This window comes from Panthera onca, chromosome A2 (genome assembly GCF_046562875.1).
Source record: "Panthera onca isolate mPanOnc1 chromosome A2, mPanOnc1 haplotype 2, whole genome shotgun sequence".
In the NCBI taxonomy this organism is placed as follows: Eukaryota; Metazoa; Chordata; class Mammalia; order Carnivora; family Felidae; genus Panthera; species Panthera onca.
This window is the reverse complement of record NC_138340.1, coordinates 589,049-611,092: the sequence shown is the minus strand read 5'-3', so window position 1 is coordinate 611,092 and position 22,044 is coordinate 589,049. Positions and strand designations below refer to the sequence as shown.

The 22,044-nt window shown below is 66.8% G+C and overlaps 2 protein-coding genes across 12 annotated transcripts in view; one reads left to right on the top strand and one right to left on the bottom strand.

Annotated features, from left to right (window-relative positions):
• Window positions 1-17,568, top strand: part of SBNO2 (strawberry notch homolog 2) — a 50,499-nt gene extending 32,931 nt beyond the window's left edge. For 6 of the 10 annotated variants that reach the window (XM_081791064.1, XM_081791066.1, XM_081791063.1 and 3 more), the window contains 28 exons: window positions 896-1,057; window positions 3,309-3,392; window positions 3,647-3,743; window positions 4,071-4,225; window positions 4,306-4,439; window positions 4,519-4,609; window positions 4,689-4,832; window positions 7,124-7,241; window positions 7,464-7,569; window positions 7,975-8,128; window positions 8,970-9,146; window positions 9,647-9,744; window positions 10,415-10,497; window positions 11,581-11,772; window positions 12,020-12,189; window positions 12,752-12,883; window positions 13,385-13,520; window positions 13,604-13,716; window positions 13,810-13,881; window positions 13,962-14,070; window positions 14,281-14,355; window positions 14,567-14,791; window positions 15,653-15,747; window positions 15,831-15,923; window positions 16,058-16,189; window positions 16,416-16,492; window positions 16,720-16,910; window positions 16,989-17,568. In XM_081791064.1, coding sequence (XP_081647190.1) covers window positions 896-1,057; window positions 3,309-3,392; window positions 3,647-3,743; window positions 4,071-4,225; window positions 4,306-4,439; window positions 4,519-4,609; window positions 4,689-4,832; window positions 7,124-7,241; window positions 7,464-7,569; window positions 7,975-8,128; window positions 8,970-9,146; window positions 9,647-9,744; window positions 10,415-10,497; window positions 11,581-11,772; window positions 12,020-12,189; window positions 12,752-12,883; window positions 13,385-13,520; window positions 13,604-13,716; window positions 13,810-13,881; window positions 13,962-14,070; window positions 14,281-14,355; window positions 14,567-14,791; window positions 15,653-15,747; window positions 15,831-15,923; window positions 16,058-16,189; window positions 16,416-16,492; window positions 16,720-16,910; window positions 16,989-17,473 — 3,900 coding nt within the window. In that variant the 3' untranslated portion in view covers window positions 17,474-17,568. The remainder of the gene's footprint in view (window positions 1-895; window positions 1,058-3,308; window positions 3,393-3,646; window positions 3,744-4,070; window positions 4,226-4,305; window positions 4,440-4,518; window positions 4,610-4,688; window positions 4,833-7,123; window positions 7,242-7,463; window positions 7,570-7,974; window positions 8,129-8,969; window positions 9,147-9,646; window positions 9,745-10,414; window positions 10,498-11,580; window positions 11,773-12,019; window positions 12,190-12,751; window positions 12,884-13,384; window positions 13,521-13,603; window positions 13,717-13,809; window positions 13,882-13,961; window positions 14,071-14,280; window positions 14,356-14,566; window positions 14,792-15,652; window positions 15,748-15,830; window positions 15,924-16,057; window positions 16,190-16,415; window positions 16,493-16,719; window positions 16,911-16,988) is intronic. The other 4 variants (XM_078443749.2, XM_081791067.1, XM_078443752.2 and 1 more) reach the window with 2 other exon arrangements.
• A 2,121-nt stretch (window positions 17,569-19,689) lies between these two features.
• Window positions 19,690-22,044, bottom strand: GPX4 (glutathione peroxidase 4). 2 transcript variants are annotated; one of them, XM_060629701.3, is made up of 7 exons: window positions 21,886-22,044; window positions 20,927-21,021; window positions 20,698-20,842; window positions 20,384-20,535; window positions 20,261-20,285; window positions 20,027-20,086; window positions 19,690-19,949 (listed from the first exon to the last, which is right to left on the bottom strand). In XM_060629701.3, exons 1-7 carry the CDS (start codon window positions 21,967-21,969, stop codon window positions 19,917-19,919), a joined length of 594 nt encoding a protein of 197 aa, XP_060485684.1. In that variant the 5' UTR covers window positions 21,970-22,044; the 3' UTR covers window positions 19,690-19,916. The 2 variants fall into 2 exon arrangements, with proteins under 2 accessions (XP_060485684.1, XP_060485683.2); XM_060629700.3 differs by lacking the exon at window positions 21,886-22,044 and adding an exon at window positions 21,292-21,539.

The following is a 22,044-nucleotide window of genomic DNA, read 5'->3' as shown; positions in this document are numbered from 1 at the left end:
TCACAAAATGCCCCCACTGACTGACCTGAGATGTCAGCGTGGTCTGGTCCTCTGTTGTGGAGGTCCGGCTGGAAGGGCCTCGTCTGGGCGGGGCTGTGGGACTCCCTCCCCATGAGGAGTCGGCTGAGGGCTGTGCCCCCACCCCCTGACCCGGGCCTGCAGGGCCTCAGGGATGGGGAAGGAGGCCTGCCCCTCCCCAGCTTCAGGCACCCCGGGGCCCTGTGTGCAAAACTGGACACCTACTGCCCCCTCCTGGTGGCTAGTGGTATGAACACCAGAACCCAGCAGGGCACCATGGGGGTCTCCGGCTGGGGGGCTCACTCCAGGCTGGCCCAGGAGCCCTTGGGGGCTGGTCTCCGAGTGTCCTTGGTATCCGGTGCAAACAGGGTATACACAGGTCCTCAGTGCCTGTGAACCAGGGGTGGGAGGGAGGGCGACGTGGGAACACCCTGCACCGCGTCCGATTTTCTTTAAATTTAGGTTTCCGAATTGTGTGTACCGTGTACAGCACGCCACCTCCTGGAAGGCGCGGGGCTCTCTGTGTTCTGACATCCGTGCGCTGGTGTCACATGTGCCCAGTGTCACCTAATTCCAGAACGTTCCATCTCCCCAAACGCGACCCCGTCCCCATCAGCCGTCGCCTCCACCCCTTCGGCCCCTCCCCCGTCCCCACGAGCCCCCTTCCCGTCCGTGGATGAGTCTGTCCTGGACGTTTCCCAGACGCGGACCCACACCCCGCGTGGCCTCTCGTGTCGGGTTCCCTGCCTGAGCGTCGTGTGTTCGGGGAATGCCCGCGGGGCGGGCGCCTGGCTCCTGCTGGCAGCAGGCGTGTGCAGGGTGCGGCTGCCCCCAGCCCCGGCCGCGCCGGCCGCTCCTCATCCCGCCCGTCTCACAGGACTCCACGTACCTCGACGAGCTCTCCAACGCCTCCATCTTCTCCTCGTCCGTGGACTCCCTCTCAGACATCGCGGACACACCTGACTTCCTGCCGGCTGACAGCCTCAGCCAGGTGCCCACCATCTGGGATGTGAGCACTGGCCCCTCCGCCCAGGACAAGGTCAGCGCCCTCCGAGGGCCCCGTCCACAGGCCGGGGGCGGGTTCAGGTTGTTGTTCACAGACGGCAGTGAGGTCACAGGTCAGGCGTCCTCCTGTTTCCCGCACAGCCCGGAAAACGCGCGGACTGGGGCGGGACTCCTGTGGCGGTCAGGCACCAACCTCGCTGCCTCCCCTGGCTCGGCGCCCACACTCTGCCCTGCTGGGGACGCGGGCTTCCCCAGGAGGTGAGCAGCAAGCAGCTTCTAACACTGCTGCTTCTCACCCTGGCGCTTCTGCGCCCAGGACCTTGGGCAGTGGCTGGAGGCACCGGAGGGGGTGCCCCCGGCCGGCCTTCTGCAGGGGGTAGCGCGCTGGGTTGGCGTCTGTGAAGCTGCTTCCTCGGAACACGGGCGGGGGTGGGGAAGATGAGGCCGGGCAGGAGTCGCCAGAGGTGAGCGGGGTCTCCGCGTGCGCCAGGCCCGGACTCCAGCTCCTTCCCAGGACCGGGGCAGCAGGCACATCGGTGAGGAAGACCGGGGCTAATGCCGGGCGTGGGGAGCCCTCGCCCATCCAGGCCTCTTAGGGCTGTCTGCTGGGAGAGAAGCCTCTAGCTTTCGGGGGCCAGAACCCTCATTCAGGGCTGACGGGCGGCATCGGAAACACGGATGGGGGCCACGCGTGTCCGAGGGGGAGCGGCCCCTTCCATCCAGAGCCAGCCGGGGGGAGCCCGGGGAGCCCTGCCAGGTGGTACACGGTAGTGGACACGATGCCCGCCCGGCCACTCTGACGTTCCTCAGGCAGCGTCCACGGCCCAGACGCAGAAGGGCCGGGCCTGGGAAGTCTGGGGCCCGGCATGGGGCCAGCAGAGGGGCGGGAAGTGCCCGAGGCAGCCTGGCGCGGTCCCTGCCCTGGGCAGCCATGGTGGCGACCCCGGCCCCCTCCTGCGTCCGGGCCGAAGGCCCTCCGAGCAGCCCACTGCTCCCGGTGGAGAACGTGAGGCACGGTGGCTTGGAGCGGACGGCAGGGCGCGCCAGCACCCACACCCCGCTGCTTGCCAGCCCGCCGGCCTGACTCAGCCTTCCAGGAACCCGGGCCAGGCTGTTTGTTTTTGTTCATTGAGAAGAAGGGGACTGGGGGTTGAGGAAAGGTTCCTGGCCTGCCGGCACCCTGCTCTCGTTACATTTTCTTCTTTGAAAACAGCGGGGGGTTGTAAAAATCAGGTGGGGTGTCGTGGGACCAAATGCCTTGGGGGCCCGTGCCATCCCGGAGACCGTAAAGGATACCCGAGCTCCGTGTGTGCTCAGGAATGGGCACCTGGCACTCACAGTCACTGGCCTTGGGGTGGTGGGAGTCCCAGGGGAGACGGGGTCTGGAAGGGATTTTTTCAGTTCTATCCCATTCCTCACCTGTCCTTAAGGTGGCCACGTGATTGTCATGTTTTTATTTTAATGGTAAGCATGTTTTGGAATTGCACAGACCCTGGTCTGGACCGTGCTGTGTCCTCACTGTGTGTCCTGGGGGCCGAGAAGTCACCCCACCCAGGCTCTTTGTGACTGTTCAGACATGGGCGTAACTACTCCCTGAGGGTGGGCAGGTCAAGGGCCAGGTGCGACATGGCCCTAGAGCATTTGGGTCTCCCGTCCTGGCCCATCTGTGGGCTCTGAATTTGTAGGCTGGGTCTGCCCAGAGCTGAATTTGCTCTGAATCTGTGGGCTGAATTCTTTTTTTTTTTTTTAAGTTTATTTATTTTCGAGAGGGAGAGAGCTCGAGTGGGGTTGGGGGAGGGGCAGAGAGGAGGAGAGAGAATCCCAAGCAGACTCTGAGCTCTCAGCCAGATCCTCATGCGGCGCTGGCACTCATGAAATGCGACCGTGACCTGAGCCGAAATCGAGAGTCTGTGCTTAACTGACCGAGCCACCCAGGCTCCCCGGACACCACATGAGTCCTAATCCCAGGTGGGCTTCATGCCCCCATGGCTGATGGACCCCCACGCAGGCACCAGCTTTGCCTATCAGGTTCTTGGTTCCCTTGGACCAGACTCAGGTGCTCAGTCTCTGCCGGGTGTGACTGCGGTTGGGGACGTGGGACGTGTCCTTGCTCTGTTTGATGGGAATTCTAGCCTGTTGCTCAAACGAACCAGCTGGCGGGCAGCAGGGAGGGGGCAGGAAGACCACGTGGTACCCCCCCCGCCGGAGGCCGGGTCAGGGGGCTCGGGGAGGCGCTTCCCCCCCACACGTCTTGTCTGCAGGCTCATGTCCACTGTCCCCTCCAGCTGCTCCTGCCCCGCGGGCCGTGGACGGGCGTCGAGGACCCCGTGTCCTCTCTCTCCAGCACCCCGCTCCTCGTCAGCTACCAGGTGAGCCAGGCCTTCTCCCCCGCCCTGCCCACCTCTTGTAGGGACTAGAACGCTCAGAAGCAGCCTTTTGGAAGCAAGATCTGCCCGTTTTACAGATGGGGAAATGGGCCCTTGGGAGGCAGCACACTGGGGGCGGGTGGGCCACTCCCCACCCCTCTTGCTCGCTGGCCTGGCTGCCCCTTGGGGGAAGGCCGGCCGTGCTGGGCAGGACAGGGCCATCCAGCCCTGACCACAGCTCCTGCACCGACCTTCAGTCTCAAAGTCAGCCTGAGGAGGAGGAGGAGGCAGAGGAGGAGGAGGGGGACGAGCTGGGCCACGCAGAGACCTACGCCGACTACGTGCCCTCCAAATGTGAGTGTTCTGCCCTGCGAAACCCCAGCAGGGGCGGGGGGTGCTGGCTGCTCCGGGTTTCTGGAGGGGCTTGGGAGCTGTGGGCTGGCCTTGGGGCCACTTCTATAATCCCTGCTCGGCACAGCGCCTGAGACAGCACAGAGCGTACCATGAAAAGCCCACTTCCTCCCCGCTTAGGATTGTACGGATCTGTCCCGCACCCCTTTGTGTGAAGCACGGATAGGTCCCCCCCCCCCCCCCCCCCCGCAGCCAACCCTGAGACTCCGACCACGCCCCTGACCTGTCCCTGGCCACACTCCTGACTTGCCCCCGGCCCTGCCTCCGCAGCCAAGATCGGGAAGCAGCACCCTGACCGCGTGGTGGAGACTAGCACGCTGTCCAGTGTCCCACCGCCAGACATCACCTACACCCTTGCCCTGCCCGCCTCGGACAGCGGGGCCCTGTCTGCCCTGCAGCTGGAGGCCATCACCTACGCCTGCCAGGTAATCTCGGTCTCCCACCCGGCCCACGTCCCACGTGGGGGCCTCCTGCCAGGCCCTGACCGCCGTCCCTCGGCCCGCAGCAACACGAGGTCCTGCTCCCCAGCGGACAGCGGGCCGGCTTCCTCATTGGCGACGGTGCGGGCGTCGGCAAGGGGCGCACAGTGGCTGGCATCATCCTGGAGAATTTCCTGCGGGGCCGGAAGAAGTCACTGTGGTGAGTGTGCCCTCCCACCCCGCGCACGTGGGCAGGGAGGGGAGGGGGCGCCATGGCACCCACCGGCCCTCACCCCTAGGTTCAGCGTCTCCAACGATCTCAAGTATGACGCGGAGCGCGACCTTCGGGACATCGACGCCCCCGGCATCGCGGTGCACGCGCTGAGCAAGGTGGGTGGGGTGGCCCCCTCCTCTGGCGGGGTCCCGGAGTGAGCCCGGCTGCACCCCCACGCCCGCCTCTCTCCCCCAGATCAAGTACGGCGACAACACTACCTCAGAGGGCGTCCTCTTTGCCACCTACTCCGCCCTGATCGGGGAGAGCCAGGCCGGCGGGCAGCACCGCACGCGCATCCGCCAGATCTTGGAGTGGTGCGGGGAGGCCTTCGACGGAGTCGTATCCTGAACCAGAGGGGGCGGGGCGGGGGCGGGGCGGGGGCGGGGCTGCGCAGTACGGGGACCTCCCTCCCCTCCTCCCGTCCCGGATGCCAGCGCGCCGCCCGCTGGAAGGCATTCCCGGCAGGACGCTCGCCCTCAGTGCCCGCCCTTGTCCTCTTGCGGTCTGGCTCGGCGGCGGCGTCCCGGCTCCGGCGAGCTGGACCGCGACCACAGGCGCGGGGGCGCCGAGGGGCCCCAGGGCGGGAAGGTGCCTGTGGCCAAGGAATGGGGCAGAGGGCGCTTCCTTCCTCTGCCCCCCTCCTCCTCTCCCTCCCCTCCCTCTCCTCCGTCGTCCTCCCTCCTCTAACTCCTCCCCCTCCTCCTCCCTCCTCCTCTTCCCCTCCTCCCTCTCCTCCCTCCACCCCTCCTCTTCACCCTTCCCCTCCTCTTTCCTCCTTTGCCTTCCCCCTTCTCTTCCTCTCCTCCCTCTTTTTCCTTCATCTTCGGCCTCCCCCTCCTTCTTCCTCTGCCTCCCCCTTCTCTTCCTGCCTCCTCCTCCTCCCCCCTCCCTCCTCCTCTTCTCTTCTCTCCCCCCTCTTCCTCTCTCTCCCCCCTCCCCCCTCCCCCTCTTCCTCACCCTCTCCCTCCCGGTCGGTTGTGGGCTCCATGCAGGTGGGCAGGCCAGGCTGGGCCAGCTGGAGGACAGCTGGGCCAAAAGCCAGGCTGCCGGGGTTCAGGAGCTCTGCTGACCGGTTGGTCAGTTGGGGGGTATCCGTACCAGTACTGGCTCTAGATCCTTCCCGACTTGGCAGGAGCTTCATGGATCGGATGAGTTTCTACCTTTCTCTTTTCCCTTGGAATTTAGAAAGCTTGGTTTTGTGCGTCTCCCAAACTAGAGAAAAGCGACGGGGGGACCAGTACAGGCAAGAGCAGGACAGTCTGCTGTGGGTCGTGTGTGAGCCGTTGAATCACACACGTCAGGCACCAGCACACGCCCCTGTCTCCCCTGCTGAGGTGCCGGGCGGGGGCCACGGTTTTTCCCGGATTTCTGCACTGGCGCCTGTGGAGGGTCCCCTGAGCCCACCCCACCCCCTCCCCCGCCAGGGAGTCTGCCCCGTGGTGCGCACAGCGGGCTCGGCACTCCTCACGGTGCTCGGGGGGGGGGGGGGGGGGGGGGCCCGGCCTGGCCCCCACCGAAGGGCGCTCATCTTCCTGTGCACTGTCCCCAGGGCTGTCCCCGTCCTCCCCGCCTGAGCCTGGGTATGTCTGCACATCATGTACTGTGCCGCCCTGTCCCCGGGGCCTGGAGGCAGCTTCCGGCCTCTCTCTCTGGGTCATAACCCTGAGTGACTGGGCCCGGCCAGGGTGCCCCATCACCCCGTCTCCCCCTTCTCACTTTCCTTGGGCCCCTTCCCAGAAGTGGGGTGACTGGCCCCAGGGCTGCCCGGCACTCTCCAAAAGTCCTCCTCTCTCCTGGTCCCGGTCACAGATAGGAAGAGGGACACCAGCCCCATGTGTCCTTCCCGCTTAGCTGGGCGAGCTCCCGGGTTTACCGCCGTCAGATGCCACCTGTCCTCTAGAGCAAGTCTCTTGTGCCGAACCGGCACCGGCACCGGCACCGGAGGGCGCTGTGCTTGCCCTGCGACAGCTCGCACAGCCTGGGGCGAAGACCCCACACAGCCTGGGGCAAATGACGGCCGGCCCACCTGGAGGCTGTGCGCTCACCCCCACGCTCCTGTTTCCTAGTGTCGCTCCCGCAGAGCCGCGTAAAGCGGGCTTCACGTGAGGCGTGTACGTGCACGCACGCGTGTGTGAGGAGAAGCGTGTCTTGCGTTTAGAACACCTCGGTGGCGCCCGTCCTCGCCTGTAACTGGTTCCTTCCCTCTTAAAATACAAAGACCTTCCCCGGTGCTCTGCTTCGTCGAGCGTCTCCAGGATCTGTGAGAAGTTACGCAGAGACCCCGCCCCCCCCCCCCCCCCCCCCCAGGGGACCCGTCACAGCTGGGATGCCTGCCTGCTCCCAGCCCAGCCCTCTTCCTCAGAGACCCCCGTTTCGCCGTGCCCCTTGGCACGAGTGTCTGTGTGTGTCTGCGCCACCTACCCGGCACGCATCCTCAGCAGTCGAGAGGGGGCCCTGAGGCTGTTTCCCACTGCCCTGGCGGTGACATTCCCGGGCTCCCACCCCGAGGCTGCATACCCCCCAGGCACCTTGCCGAGCTCCCCTTCAGAATGGGGTGGCCTGGGGCATCCGGCCAGGGTCCCCGGGGCTGTCTGTCTCCCAGAACAGTCCTTGACCCCTGCCCGCACCAGATCGTGTTTGACGAGTGTCACAAAGCCAAGAATGCCAGCTCCACGAAGATGGGCAAGGCTGTCCTGGATCTGCAGAACAAGCTGCCCCTGGCCAGGGTGGTCTACGCCAGCGCCACAGGTGGGGGGGGGGGGCGCCCCGGGGGGCCTTGGGAGCACCTGGTCCAGAGGCAGGGCTTCTCTCCCCAGGCAGATGCCAGACCCGTTCGGGGCTCCCTCTGCCATCTGCCTCCACCCGCTCGGCACCCCTGGCTGTGAGCCTCCCGGCCCCCGTTCCCGGGCCTCCATTCGAGTCATTCCCGGGTGTTCAAGGCCCCTGACCTTGCCGGCTCCCCCAACCCAGGTGCCTCTGAGCCCCGGAACATGATCTACATGAGCCGCCTGGGCATCTGGGGGGACGGCACGCCCTTCCGAACCTTCGAGGAGTTTCTGCATGCCATCGAGAAGAGGTGGGTGCCCTTCCCTGCCCGAGACTGGGGCTGGCGAGGGCCCCACAGAGGGCGCTGCTTCTCACGCCTCAGGGCCCGGTGTCAGGGGCGTTTGCTGTACACCCTGGCCTGTGCTCGTCCAGCCACCAGAGGGACCTAAAACTCACTCTTCCGCCTCCTGCTGCCCATCATCACTCCAGGAGAAGGAGCCCCCCTCACTCCTGCTTTTCTTGCACCGCCCCCCACGCCTCTCGGGCCCAGGCAGATGGGAGCACAGGGCCTTTGCGTGTGCTGCCTCCTCCGCTCTCTGTGTGCTTGGCCCTTCCTCACCTTCCAGGGCTCAGCTCCCGGTATCAGCCCCCCGCCAAGTCACCCTTGTTCCGTGGGACCCAGCATGTGGTCAGGTGGCCCTGTCCTTGTCCGCAGGGGCGTGGGCGCCATGGAGATCGTGGCCATGGACATGAAAGTCAGCGGCATGTACATCGCACGCCAGCTCAGCTTCTCCGGCGTCACCTTCCGCATCGAGGAGATCCCGCTGGCCCCAGCCTTCGAGCGCGTCTACAACCGCGCGGCCCTGCTGGTAAGCAGGGTGGCCGGGCTCTGTGACCACACGGACACGAGTGTGCGTGTCCCTTGGGAATTATGCTCCCGTCCGTTCAGCATCTGTCCTCGCGGGTGCCACGGGGAGTTGGCCCGTCGAGACTCACTCCTGCCGCCAGTTCTCCTGTGACCGTAATGACGGGGCCTCGTTGTTCCCGGAGCTCGCGGCCGCTGTCGGCGTCCACGTTTCCGTGCCTGTGGCGTGGCCCCATCTTCGCTGGCATTTCTGTGTCGTGGACGGGCTCCTCTGTTCTCACGGTCCCATCTCGCCCACACGGGACAAGCCCTGGGCGTCAGGCCTGACGGTGTTGATGATTTGAACTACAGTTCAAACCCAGTTTGGGCTGCCTGCCCCATCCGCCAGCACTGCTGACACAGGGTGGGGGTGGGGGGTCGTTCTCTCTGGGGCGTCCCGGGCACTGGGGGGAGGGGGAGCAGCATCCCCGGCCCCGCCCACTCGATGGGGCCCCCAGTCGTGACGGCCACAGTTGTCGCCAGGCACGGTCCTGGGTGAGACGCTCCGGTCTGAAGGGTCAAGAGCCACGTGGCTGCTGGCAGAAGGCGGTCACTGCAGGTGTCCCCACCCCTTAGCAGATGCGGCGTCTCCTCTCCTCCCGCGCCGAGTCTGCCGTTCCCACCGTGGCCTCGCCAGAATCGCACGTTTTGGTTTTCTCACATTTCTTAGCGTTTGGTACCAGCAGCGCCTCTGTGTTGCTCTGCTTACCACCCCCTCGCCCCCCGCGACGAATCCCAGCCGGGATGGGAGCCGGGTGGCGGGGAGCGGCTGGGCCGCAGCAGCTGAGCTGGGCGTGTCCTTGCAGTGGGCCGAGGCCCTGGGCGTGTTCCAGCAGGCCGCCGACTGGATCGGCCTGGAGTCCCGCAAGTCCCTGTGGGGCCAGTTCTGGTCGGCCCACCAGCGCTTCTTCAAGTATCTCTGTGTGGCCGCCAAAGTGCACCGGCTGGTGGAGCTGGCCCGGGAGGAGCTGGCCCGGGACAAGGTGAGCCGGCAGGCACAGCGCCCAGGTGGGCGGGGCCGGCGAGGCCCTCTTCCCTGGTCGCCTCGAGAGCCGGGCAGGGCTTGGGGCTTTGCGGTCACACCAGGAGCCCTGCGCTCTTGTGTGGCTGGGCCGAGTCCGTGAGGACAGAGTGTGGCCTGGAAGGTTCCAGTCCTGCCTGACCCAGCCCCCCTGAAGCAGGTGACAGGCGTGGCCTGGCCCCCGGTTTTCCACGTCCAGGCAGGGCTGGCAGGAGCCAGGGCAGAGGGTAGTGAGAGGGTCCGGGAGGGCCGAGGCTGTGTGGAGTCTCAGGGTAGACTCAGGTGTGTTGGGGGCCTGGCAGCCAGCGGGACACCAGGGGCGGAAAGAGAAAGGAACTGAGGCCAACTTGGTTTCTGACGACCAGGGGCTTCCCTGTGGGCCCCTCTGGGGCCACGCTCCTGGGCTGGCCAGTGGGAGTCTCAGAGCCCAGCTCACCCCCGACCTCCCCCCACTCCCCCAAGTGTGTGGTCATCGGGCTGCAGTCCACGGGTGAGGCTCGGACCCGGGAGGTGCTGGACCAGAAGGACGGGCAGCTCGATTGCTTTGTCTCCGCCGCTGAGTGAGTGATGCTCGAAGCCCCCAGGGTGGGCGGGGACAGTCTCCCCCCCCCCCCACCTTGCGCCCCACCCTCCGTTCTCCCTACGTGGCAGCCAGTGCCCTGTGACCCCAGCCGTGAGAACCCAGGTGTGCATCTGCTCAGACACTGCCCCAGCCCTCAGGGACGACAGGCTGGGACGATGAGCCATGGGTGACCCCAAGGCTCAGAGGGTGCCAGCAAAGGGACCTGGGATTTCGGAACAAGGCTTCCAGGTGCCCATCCCCCACATGGCTGCAGCACTGTTTCAAGGACCGCGCAGGTTTTAGGAACTGGCCTTTGGGGATCCTAAAGCTGCAGGCCTCTCTTCCCAAGGCTGGAAAGCCTCCTGGGCCCAGGGCCTCTCAGAGGTGGTTAGTCTGTGTGCACAGAGCTCTTGATGGCTGGAGGAGGGAGCCCCACTCAGGGCCCCACCCCACGCCCAGGCCCTCACAGTGAAACTGTGGCCCTGGGCCTACCCTCACCCTGCACCCCTGCAGTCTCCACACCCTCCCTCCCTGCCCGCCCCCCCCCCCCCCCCAGTCCTCACACCCTCCCTCCCTGCCCGCCTTCTCCAAACCCCAGGCACCCTCCCCAGAGTTACTCCAGGTGCGATTTCTCTTGTACCGGGAATAATTTTGCTTCTTGATTTTAGGGGTGTCTTTTTGTCACTAATTCAGAAGCACTTTCCTTCAACCAAAAGAAAGCGAGAGAGAGGAGTTGGCAGTAAGAGAAAACGTAAGCTCCCCCCACACCCCCCAGCCTCTGATCTCTCTCCCATCTCCCATGCACAGCCTGGCTCGAAATCCTCCCTGGTCTCCCTCCCGTCCTCACTCGCTCATTCCTCTGCCCCACTGTCCCCTGTCTGAGCATCGACCCCTCTGCTGCTCGCTGCAGAGCCGGGAGGGTTCTGTCTCTGAGCAGGCCCAACTTGGGCGCCCCCCCCCCCCCCCCCGCCACCCACGTGTCCAGGGGACAGCAGGTGCAGAGGCACTCGGCACAGCTTCCCAAGAGAAACCCCGTGGGTGGCAGCCTCCAGGGTGCACTCGCTGCACGGGAGACACAGACCCCAGCGGGGCCTCTCCTCAGCCTCCCAGTTGGCCAAAGACCAAACCCCGGTTCCGCGGGACGGCGTGGCTAGCTCGTCCTCGGGCAGCAGCCACCTGTGGCCCCCAGCGTTGCCCTCGGATGGGGGAGCTTAAGATTCTGGTTCTCGGCCTCGCGCTCCCTAGGTGGAGGCCAGCCCGGCGCCCCCACCGCGCTAGCTCGTGGGCCACGATGGGGCTCAGGAAGCGCATCCCAGGAGGGAGGTCACCCTCCCGGCGGTGCCTGCGTGGGCTGCTTTCCAGCAGAGGCTGGGCATCAGCTCGCTGTGGGAAGCGAGGCTCAGAGAGGCCAGGCAACCCAGCTGAGGTCACACAGCCAGACGCGGGGCATCCCCGACGATGGCAGTGTACGTAAGGTGCCTAGACCACCGTCCCCTCGGGACCTGGGTACGTCCTTTGGCCGACCCAACCAGGCAACCAGGGTTGCCGTGTGAGGTCAGGCACCTGGCCTCCCCAGGCACCAGCCAAGAGTAAACTGAAGCGTCAGGAAGTCAGACAGGGACGTCAAAACTGCTCTACGCCACGTCCTGGCTGACGGCAGGACCCAGGAGAGCAGCCAGAAGCCGGACGGAGCAAGAGCCTCAGGCCACTCGGGTCCCGGCACCTGGGTGTGGCCCTGGACTGCCCCCTTCCCCTCCTGAGGCGTCGCCGTGAGCTGGGCCCCTCAGGAGGGAGGAGCGGGCCGGGCCTCCATGAGCCTGTTCCTCCTGTGCAGGGCGGCCACGGGGCCGTGGGGCCAAGGCGCCCAGGCTGGTGTGCGAGGTGGCAGGCGTGATCCGGATCAGTGACGACAGCAGCACCGAGTCAGATGCCGGCCTGGACAGCGACTTCCACTCCTCCCCTGAGTCCGTGCTGGATGACGACGTAGTCATTCTGGACGCCATCGGGCTGCCGGCCGATGACCGCGGTGAGGCCCGCAGCCCGGCATTTGCCACCTTACGGACAGGGGAGTCGGGCTCAGAACGCCATCAGGGCCACGCGCCTGGCCTGAGGCAGAGGGGGTTCACACCAGCAGTCTGGGCTGAGAGAACATTCCAGAGCCCTATCCCCCCGTGCACGCGACTGTGCCCCGCTCCTCAGGGACCCCTTCACTGCTTCCAGCGGGGCTGTGGGCAGGTGGGCCGGCCGGTACCCCCTGACCTCTGGCCCTGCAGGGCCCCTGTGCCCCCTGCAGCGAGACCCACACGGCCCTGGTGTCCTGGAGCGTGTGGAGCGGCTAAGGCAGGACCTCCTGGCCAAGGTGCGGGCGCTGGGCCGGGAGCTGCCCGTCAACACTCTGGACGAGCTCATCGACCAGCTTGGGGGCCCCGAGCACGTGGCTGAGGTGAGCTTCCACAGGGCCCCCCCGTGGCCACCCCGGAGTCCCCGCACGGCACCGTGACGCGGGGTCGGAGCTGGGAAGACCCCAGGTCCGGCACCCGGTGTGCAGCCCAGGAGGCCGGGCCGGCTGCTGGTGGACTCCCCTCCCACAGCCGCCGTCGCCCTGCCCCCCGCTCCCCAGCCCGGCCTGGCACCCACCTTCCCCACACACCCCCGTGTGCTCTTAGTCCCCAGGCCTGTCCCCCTGTGTCTCCTCCCTATCCTCCCCACGTGCAAACTGGCCCCTCTCTTGGGATGTCCCTGTGGCGACAGCCCAGGCTCTGGTTTTGCCCCAGGGAGCAGGTTTATAACAGAAGACATAGGACGGAGTGAAAATCCTGCTGTCTGCCCCTGGGCGGCCCGGGCCTGGCACCAAGGCCGTCCTGGCCCAGGGTCCACAGCGTCCCTAGCACACACACACTCGGGGGCTCCGGGCACCCAGGCAAGGGGCCAGGGAAACGGGCATGCGGGGGCCAGTCCCTGACGGCCTCACCGGCTGACTGCTGGTCCCCCCTCCCCAACCCCAGATGACTGGCAGGAAGGGCCGTGTGGTGTCCAGGCCCGACGGGACAGTGGCCTTTGAGTCTCGGGCAGAGCAAGGCCTCTCCATCGACCACGTGAACCTCAGGGAGAAGGAGCGCTTCATGAGTGGGGAGAAGGTGGGGGCATGAGGCCGGGGCCCGGGGGGGGTGCAGGGGATGGGCTGTGTCAACAGGTGCCCCCCGTGTGGGGGGAGCGGGTGAGGACCCTGCGTGACCAGGGAGGTACAGGGTTCCTGAGGGGCTGGCCCCAGGACCACAGCCCATCGCGGCCCCCGCTGGGCGTGTGTGTGCACGAGTGCCCGAGCGGGGGCGGGGGGGGGGCCCACAGGCCCCCAGGCCCCCCTGGCCGTCCCAGCCTCCAGTCACTGTCACGCTGCCGTCTGTCACCGCCCAGGGGCCGCTGTGAGGCCCTCCACTGGAACTCAGTGTGGGCTGCTCCTCTCCACCCAGGGCAGGCCAGGGGTGGCCCACGGTCCGCTCTGAGCCCACGTGGGCTCCCCCACGGACACACACCTGCTCCTCCCGTACTCACCTTAAACGAGTCCCAGTGACCCACGTGAGGTGCGCAAGGCACAGAGGAGCAGGCAGGGTTCTGACCGTCCCGTCCGTGTCCCCCAGCTCGTGGCCATCATCTCCGAGGCCTCCAGCTCTGGCATCTCCCTCCAAGCGGACCGCCGTGTCCAGAACCAGCGACGCCGGGTCCACATGACACTGGAGCTGCCCTGGAGCGCGGACCGGGCCATCCAGCAGTTCGGTGAGTCCCACCCCGGGCAGCCCCGCCCCCGGCCGCCCCGCCCCCCCCCGCCCGCGGTCCCTGAGAGCCCTCCTCTGCTTCAGGCCGGACCCACCGGTCCAACCAGGTCTCTGCCCCCGAGTACGTCTTCCTCATCTCCGAGCTGGCCGGGGAGCGAAGGTTCGCCTCCATCGTTGCCAAGCGGCTGGAGAGCCTGGTGAGCGGGGCTGGCCGGGCTCCCGGGGGGGGGAGGGGGGCGGCGCCGGGAGGAGCGGGGGCAGCTCCTGACGGCCTTCCCCATCCGGGGCAGGGGGCTCTGACCCATGGGGACCGCCGCGCCACTGAGTCCCGTGACCTGAGCAAGTACAACTTTGAGAACAAGGTACCTGGGGAGGGGGAGGGGGGCAGGAGGGGATGTGTCCATGCCCAGGGTCCCCTAACGCCCCTCCTCTCTGCACTCAGTACGGTGCCCGGGCCCTCAGCTGTGTCCTCACCACCATCCTGAGCCAGACTGAGAACAAGGTGCCGCTGCCCCAGGGCTACCCCGGAGGAGACGCCGCCTTTTTCCGGGGTGAGCTGGGGCTGAGTGAAGGTCTCTGCGGTGTGGGGACAGCTTGACCCGGAGCGGTCTGGAGCACTGGCACTGGCAGACTGAATTTGTGTCCAAAGACCCCCCTTCCGCACAAGCTTACCGAGGGGGCACTGGTGGCAGGGCAGGCGCCCCGGGCTGGCTGGAGGGCTGGCACGGGGCAGAAGACATTCGAGGCCCCCCCTTCTGCAGATATGAAGCAGGGCCTGCTGTCGGTTGGCATTGGTGGGCGTGAGTCCCGCTCTGGCTGTCTGGATGTGGAGAAGGGTGAGTCCTCCACGCAGAGCCCCCCTGCCCCCCCGCAAATCCATGGGAAGGCCTCCACACCTCCCAGGCAAAGCTCCCGGGGCCCTGCCAGGGCTCCCGACGCCCTGAGCTCCCCCCTGCTCCCCCCCAGACTGCTCTGTCAAGTTCTTGAGTACCCCCCGCCCCCCCAGACTGCTCCATCACCAAGTTCCTGAGCCCCCCGCCCCCCCAGACTGCTCCATCAAGTTCTTGAGCAACCCCCACCCCCCACACTGTTCCATCACCAAGTTCCTGAGCACCCCCCACCCCCCAGACTGCTCCATCACCAAGTTCCTGAACCGCATCCTGGGGCTAGAGGTGCACAAGCAGAACGCGCTGTTCCAGTATTTCTCCGACACCTTCGACCACCTCATCGATGTGGACAAGAAGGAGGGCAAATACGACATGGGCATCCTGGGTGAGGGCTGTGGCCTCCCCGGGGCGGGGGCCTGTGGGGGGTGGGGGTCTCCAGAGCCCGGAATGGCCCTGACGGTGTTGCCCCTGTCCCCGCTCCAGCCTCCTAACGGAGGGACCGTGGCCGTGCTGGGGTGATCCCCACCCCGGTGAGCAACTGGGAGGGCCCTGGAGGGGCAGGACTTGGGGCACCAAGAAGACTCTGTCTCGGGGAGGGGGGCTGCTGCAGCCTAGTGCCGTTCCCTGAGGACCAGAAGGTCTTATTTAGGCCTGAGGGGTGTATCCACATGCCCCATGTGCTGGTGGTGAGCCTGGCACGTTTGCTCTCCTCATGCCAAGGGAACCCGATGGCTGATACCCCACAGCAGGGGCTGGGGGGGGGGGGGCCACAAGCCCTCCTGAGAGAGACCAGAGTCTGTATTTTCAGCTTCGAGGACCAGTCTCTGCCCGAGCGTACAACTCGGCCGTGGTAATGAAAGCACAGACCACGGGAAACTGAGTGGTCACGGCTACGTGCCAATAAAACTTTATTTATAAAATCGGTGGCAGGTATAGTTTGCTGACTTCTATGTAACCATCCCCACAAGAGCCTTGCAGAGCTGGGGCCCTGAGGGGCATGTTGTCTGTAGTCACATCTAGTGTGAGTGTCCAGTGGGGGCTGGGGAGGCGGCTTGGACCCCAGGCCACCACAGGAGGGGCCACTTGCCATCCGGGCCGTCTCTGCCGGGGGCGCATCCACCGCACTCCCTAGTGGACATCTCTGGGGTGTCCCCGAGAACTTGGGACGGACGGCTCCCGAAAGCCCAGAGCCTGGAGCCTCGTGGCCCCGATGGGAGGGTCTCACCCCTGCTCATCCTCTCCGCAGACCTGGCTCCAGGCGTTGATGAGATCTATGAGGAGAGCCAGCAGGTGTTCCTTGCCCCTGGGCACCCACAGGATGGGCAGGTGGTCTTCTATAAGGTGAGTGGGCGCTAAGCCGCCCAGCACGTGCAGGCCCGCCCCCAGCACCCCTCACCCCGCTCTGAGCCCACATGCTCTTGCAGATCAGCGTGGACCGCGGCCTGAAATGGGACGAGGCTTACGCCAAGTCCCTGGAGCTGACGGGCCCCCACGACGGCTTCTACCTCTCCTACAAGGTGGGTGGCTCGGGGGGCCCCCAACATGTCCCCAGGGGCGGGACCCCAGCCGAGGGGGTGGGGGGGCAGGGAGGGGCAGGGAGGGACAGGCAGCATCGCCCCTACCTCCCCACCTCCCGCGCACCCCTGCCCAGGTCCGGGACAACAAGCCCAGCTGCCTCCTGGCGGAGCAGAACCGCGGCAAGCACTTCACGGTGTACAAGCCTAACGTGGGCCGGCAGAGCCAGCTGGAGACCTTCGACAGCCTGTGCCGGAAGTTCCACTGGGTAGGCGCCGGCTGACGGGCCGGGGGTGGGGGGGGGTGCCTGTGCCCCCTGGCGCACGTGCTCCCCTTTCTGCAGGTCCCCAGGCCAGCCCTCTGTGCCCAGCTCACCCGGCTGCCGGTGCAGGAGGAGCAGGCCTGGGCACCGTGGACCTTAGCTTCCTGCTCGTGCGCTGGGAATCGTGGATGGTCAGCCCATGCGGGTGGCTCACGCGGCTGTGTGTCCGCAGGTGACAGCGGAGGAGGCCAGGGAGCATTGGGAGAACAGCTACGCCTTCTCGCTGACGCACTGCAGCCACACCGCATGGTGAGGGCCGGGGTCGGACTGGGATGGGGGCGCCACAGCTTTGCACCGCCTGGCCCTGGCCTCTCTGCAAAGCACGTGTACGAGGAGGGTCCCTACGAATGGCACAGGGCAAAGGGGGGGGGGGGGCGCGTTGGGCGTCAGGGGCGTTCAGGGAGCTCGGAGGAGGCCAGCAGGACGGTGCGTGGGGGCCGTGGGATCCGAGCCTCCCCTCCCCCGCCCCGGCGCAGGAACCGGCACTGCCGGCTGGTGCAGGAGGGCAAGGACTGCGTGCAGGGCCTGCGGCTGCGGCACCACTACATGCTGTGCGGGGCCCTGCTGCGCGTGTGGGGCCGCATCGCCGCCGTCATGGCCGACGTCACCAGCAGCAGCTACCTGCAGATCGTGCGCCTCAAGACCAAGGACCAGAAGAAGCAAGTCGGTGAGCAGGTGGGCACGCCAGAGGGGCCGGGCGGGAGCAGGCACCGCTTCAGAGGCCCTGACCCGCCCCGGCCCCCAGGCATCAAGATCCCCGAGGGCTGCGTGCGCCGCGTGCTGCAGGAGCTACAGCTCATGGACGACGACGTCAAGCGCAAGCACGCGCGGGGCCGGGGCCTCCCCGCGCCGCCGCCGCCGCCGCCGCCGCCGCCGCCGCCCGCCCTGCGCCCACTCGAGCTGCCTTGCGGCCCCGGCGAGGTCCTGGACCTCACCTACAGCCCGCCGGCCCAGGCCTTCCCGCAGCCCCCGCCCTTTGCCTTCCCGCCCCCGGACCCCGTGCCAGCCCCCGGCGGCCTGCCCCTGGGCGCCCCGGACTCCGCAGCCGACGCCGCCGCCGCGGCCTTGGCACACCAGCGCCGTGACATCAACTTCAAGGAGGTGCTGGAGGACATGCTGCGCTCCTTCAACGCCGGGCCCGGCGCCGGGGCAGCCGGAGCGCCTGCGGGGAGCGGGGGGCCCGAGCGGCAGAGCGTCATCCAGTTCGGCCCCCCGTTTCCCAGCTCGTAGGCCCGGCAAGCGGCCCGCAGCCGGCGTCCGAGAGGAAACTTATCTGCAATACGCACGTCTCCGTGGACTCGAACTTCTCTCCTGCAGGCCTGGGTGGCGGGGCGGGTGGTGACCCGGGGCCCAGGGCCCCCCTGCTGACTTCCGGGGAGGGGCTGCCACGCCCCCCCGCCCCCGCCCCCGCCCCCGCCCCCAGCCTCCGGAGGCCTCCACTGTAGTGCCTTCCCTACCGGGCAGACCCCTCAAGATGCTGCCCGCCCTTCGGGGCCCTCCCAGGCAGCGCAGGTCCCACTCAGGATGTCGCGGGCTCCAGGCTTGGGCAGGGCCCCGGGGGTGAGGGGCACACCCTGCCCGTGCCTCTGCCCTCTCCTGCCCTCCAGGCCTAGGCAGGAGCTCCCCATCCCACCTCACCCCACCCACCCTCAGGGCCTGGTCTGACCAGAAACCCCTGAAATCCACAAAACTGGGTGGCCCCAAGAGCTGGAAACTCAGGAAACCCCAGGTGCTCAGGGCCCTGCCTTCTCTGGGGGACTCCATGGGACAGACCCCACCCCCATTAATATATGCAATTCTTCCCCACTCTCTCTGCTCCCTAAATTATTGCCCCGCCCTCTCTCCCAGGCCCCAGAACCTGCTGTGGAGCTGGCGGTGTGGGTGGGTCCCTGGTTTCTATGTGTATTTATAATTAATGCAGGTGTACATATGTAAAGAGATCTTTTTTTAAATATATGTGCCTTTTCACTACCTCCCAGATTGTCTGCTTCTCCAGCCTGCAGAGATCATGGGGAGAGGAAGGCACAGTGTGTCTCCTCCAAGAACGTTTAGCGGATGCCCACGGTGGCCCCACTCAGAGGAGGTCAAGGGGGCTGTTGCCTGTGGAGGGAGCCAGGCGGGTAAGACCAGCCCACTCCTCTCCCAGACCCGTGGGAGGCCAAGGCCAGGGTAGAGGTCTAGGGCCAGGCTGAGGAGACAGACCCACGCTACAAGGGGCCATTGTCTATGATGTCTTCCTGGCACCAGCGTGGCAGGCCAGCTGCCTTGGCCCAACCCGTGCCAGCCCTGCTGTGTCTTGGGCCAGTCACTGGTTGCCTCCTGCCTGCCGGGGAGACCCAACACCCCCCGACACCCCGGGACACTCAGGGTGGTGGTGCTCTCCAGAGCAGTTCCCCTAGTCTCTGGTGTGCACAGCTGCGGCCCCTGCTCCGGTTTATTCCCAAGGGTCCCTCACAGTGTTGGTTCAGGTGGGTGGGGTAGCCCAGGACAGGAGGACCAAGAGCTGAGCCCTTGGGAAGGCAGGAACGCACGCCAGGCCCTTCGCGGAAACCACGGAAGCACACCCGGGTCTGGTCCTCAGGTTAGAAGGGTCTCCCACCAGCCAGGACATGGACAGGTGAGGAGCCGGGAGACCCAGGGGAAGCAGCTCTAGGGTGGCTGGGGTTCTCAGCCTGGCTACTGCAGCCCTCCAGCCCCATCTCTCTGCTGCTGACCTTCACTGGAAATTGGTGGGGGCTGGGGGGGTGGGTAGGGACAGGACAGACCCAACTGCTCTCCAGCCATGCCATCCCCTACTCCCTTGCCAGGATGGCCCCAGGCAGCTACAGGCAGGAAGCTGTGACCATGCCTCCCAGGCCCCCCAGACCGTGGATGAGCGTTGGTCTGCAGGACTGATGGCCTCAGGCTATTCCCACCCCTTCCTGGGGCGGGGGACTGTAGATAACGCCCCCACGGCTGCACCAGATGAGGCCCCGTGGGCAGGCCTGGATGCCCTGGCTCAGTGTCCAACAGTGAGTCCTGTCTATTGCACAGGCCCTGCCTGGCACGACTCTGTGCCCAGACCAGCTCGGCCTGATGCTCAGCCCACCCCACGTGCCCAGTCCCTCCAGTGGGCAGAGCCACAAGGCCCCAGCCCCCTTGGCCTCCCATCTAGGCACTGGGGAAGACCGGCCACAGGCAGGCCCTGAGCAGCGGGCTAATACCCTGGATGAGTCACAGCCAGTAATTCCTATCACCTCCCACAGGATCAGCCTGTGCCCAGCAGGCGGGGCTGCTAAGATTAGCGGGCGCAGACGCAGCCCTAGGAAGCCAGAGAACTCCTGAACTCACAAGAGCCTGGGGAGCTACCACCACCCTCCTGCCCCTGAACCAGAAGGTCCCCAGGGCAAAAGGCTTCCCGGCCTACCCCGCAAACACACCCCAGGGAGGCAGGAACTTGCAGCAGGCCAATTTGTACGTTTTATTCCCACAAGATAACCAGGGGTGGGGGGGGGGGGCGCCGAGCCACGAGCCGGGCCGAGGAACCTTCCTCCGGCAGGGGGTGCACGCCGGGTTCTCGGGTCTGCCCCACCAGCAGGCTGGTTTTCAGGCAGACCGTCATGGGTGCCGGGTAGAAGGCTCTGAGGGGCAGGGGCAGGGCCGTGGGAGGGCGGGGGGGCGCATCCTTGTGGAGCTAGAGGTAGCAGGGCAAGTCCTTCTCGATCACCTGTGGGGAGAAAGGGGGTCAGCGCTGGCCTCTTCCTTGGCCCCCACCCCCCAGCGGGCCCCTGCGGAGGAACCTACCAGGGGCTCTTCCATGGGACCATACCGCTTCACCACGCAGCCATTCTTGTCAATGAGGAACTGCAGGAAGGGGCCGCGTCAAAACAGGGACCCCGCAGCTCTGGGGGGGAAATGCGGCCCCCGGGGCTGGAGTCCCTTTGGGCAGGGCACGGAGCTGGGGCTGAATAAACGGACCCAGGGGCAGGAGCTGGCCCTGGACACGGTCCTAGCCTGTCCCCCCTTCCCCCTTCTTACCTTGGTGAAGTTCCATTTGATGGCACTAGAAGACAAATGTGAGCTCATGAGAAATCTGTGGCGATTGCGGGCCCCCCGGGGTCCCTGCGGACCACCCTGCCCCCTCCTTTGCCCCGCACTCACTTTCCCAAGATGCCCCTCCCCTTGGGCTGGACTTTCATCCACTTCCACAGCGGGTGGGCATCATCCCCGTTCACACAGATCTTGCTGAACATATCGAACTTGACATTATAGCCAGCAGCGAACTCCTTGATCTCCGCGTTACTCCCTGGTTCCTGGGGCGAGCAGGGGCATTGGGGTGAGGGAGGACAAGCCTGGACTCCCCCTGGTCCCCGCTGCCACAGGCCCGACCCAGATCTTCTCCCCACACCCGCCCACCCTAGTCTTGACCATCCCGACACAGGGACACCTAGGGACACAGCTGGCCAAGTACGTACCTGCCTCCCGAACTGGTTGCAAGGGAAGGCCAGGATCCGTAAACCACACTCAGCGTATCTGGCGTGCAGGTCGACAAGCTGAGTATAGTTTACCTCCGTTTTGCCTCATTGCGAGGCCACGTTGGTGACTATGCACACGAAGCCCCTGGAGGAGAGATGGTGCAGTCAGGCCAGGTCAGGGCCATCGACCTTTTCCCCTGCCTCTCCCACCAGGCAGGTATGTACCCACCGGTACTTGTCCAGATTAACCATGTGTCCATCGATGTCCTTGGCTGAGAACTCGTGCATGGACTGAGCACAGCGCCAGTCGTCTCGGGAGGCACACTGTAAGGCAAGGGCACCATGAGGGGCCTGTGGACCTCGCTGCCACCTGGCCCATCGCCCAGCTCAGGGTCCCCAGAGGAAGGACTCCCAGGCGGATCCGCGCCAAGAAAACCATGTCCCCGGGACAAGGAAAAACTGAGGACTCCTCCTCCTCGAAGGCGCCCGCCGCTTGCGCTGCAGGGCGCATTTGACAGAGGACACTGAGACCCAAAGAGGGTTTGGGACCCCGCCAGGTGGCTCCAGCGGCGGGTGTGGGGGCCCCGCGCGCACCGGATCCCGGGAATCGGCGCTACAGCCGCTATCACAGGTCGCGAGCGCCGCCTGCCCCGCTCTCTCTAGACGCGGCTCCTTCCGTCGGGGGCGCGCCCTCTTGCGCCCGCAAGCCCCAGCCTTCCGCCGCGGGGGGACTCGGCGCCGCCGCCTGCCCGGCAACCGGCGCCGCTGCCCGCGGCGACCCGGGGAGCCGGCGGCTGTGCGGCCCATGCCGGACCGTTTCCGGCCGCGCCTGTGCCCGAGGGCCGCGCCGGGGGGACAAAGGGCCGGTAGCCAGGGCGCCCGGCCGCCCGTCTGTGACGCCACCGCGCGGGGCCCAGGGGAGCACGGGGCGGGGGAGGGGCGGTGACGCCCCGCGGCGCGTGACCCGGGGTTTCCAGCCCACCGGGCGCCTCCCGTTCGCCGGGCCCCGGCCGGGGGCGCCAGCGGCCGAGGGTGCCCAAGCCACCCAGCCCCCTCGACGCAACCCGGAGGCGCCCATCGGGGGTCCTTCCTGCCCAGGCTTGCTCCCGAACGCCCCCCGCCCGAGTTCTCCGCGGCCCCGCGCGCCTGCCCAACGGCCCGTCGGCCCGCCTCCGGTGCCCAGCTCACCATGGTGCCGGCCAGGCCGGGCGCGGCCAGGGCTCCGCACAGCAGCGCCGGCTTCAGCAGGCGGCACAGGCGGCTGAGGTTCATCGCGGCGGCGGGGGCGCCGGAGGCAGCGACTCCTCCCCTCGCCGAGCCAACCAATGGACGCGCGCCGGCGGGCCC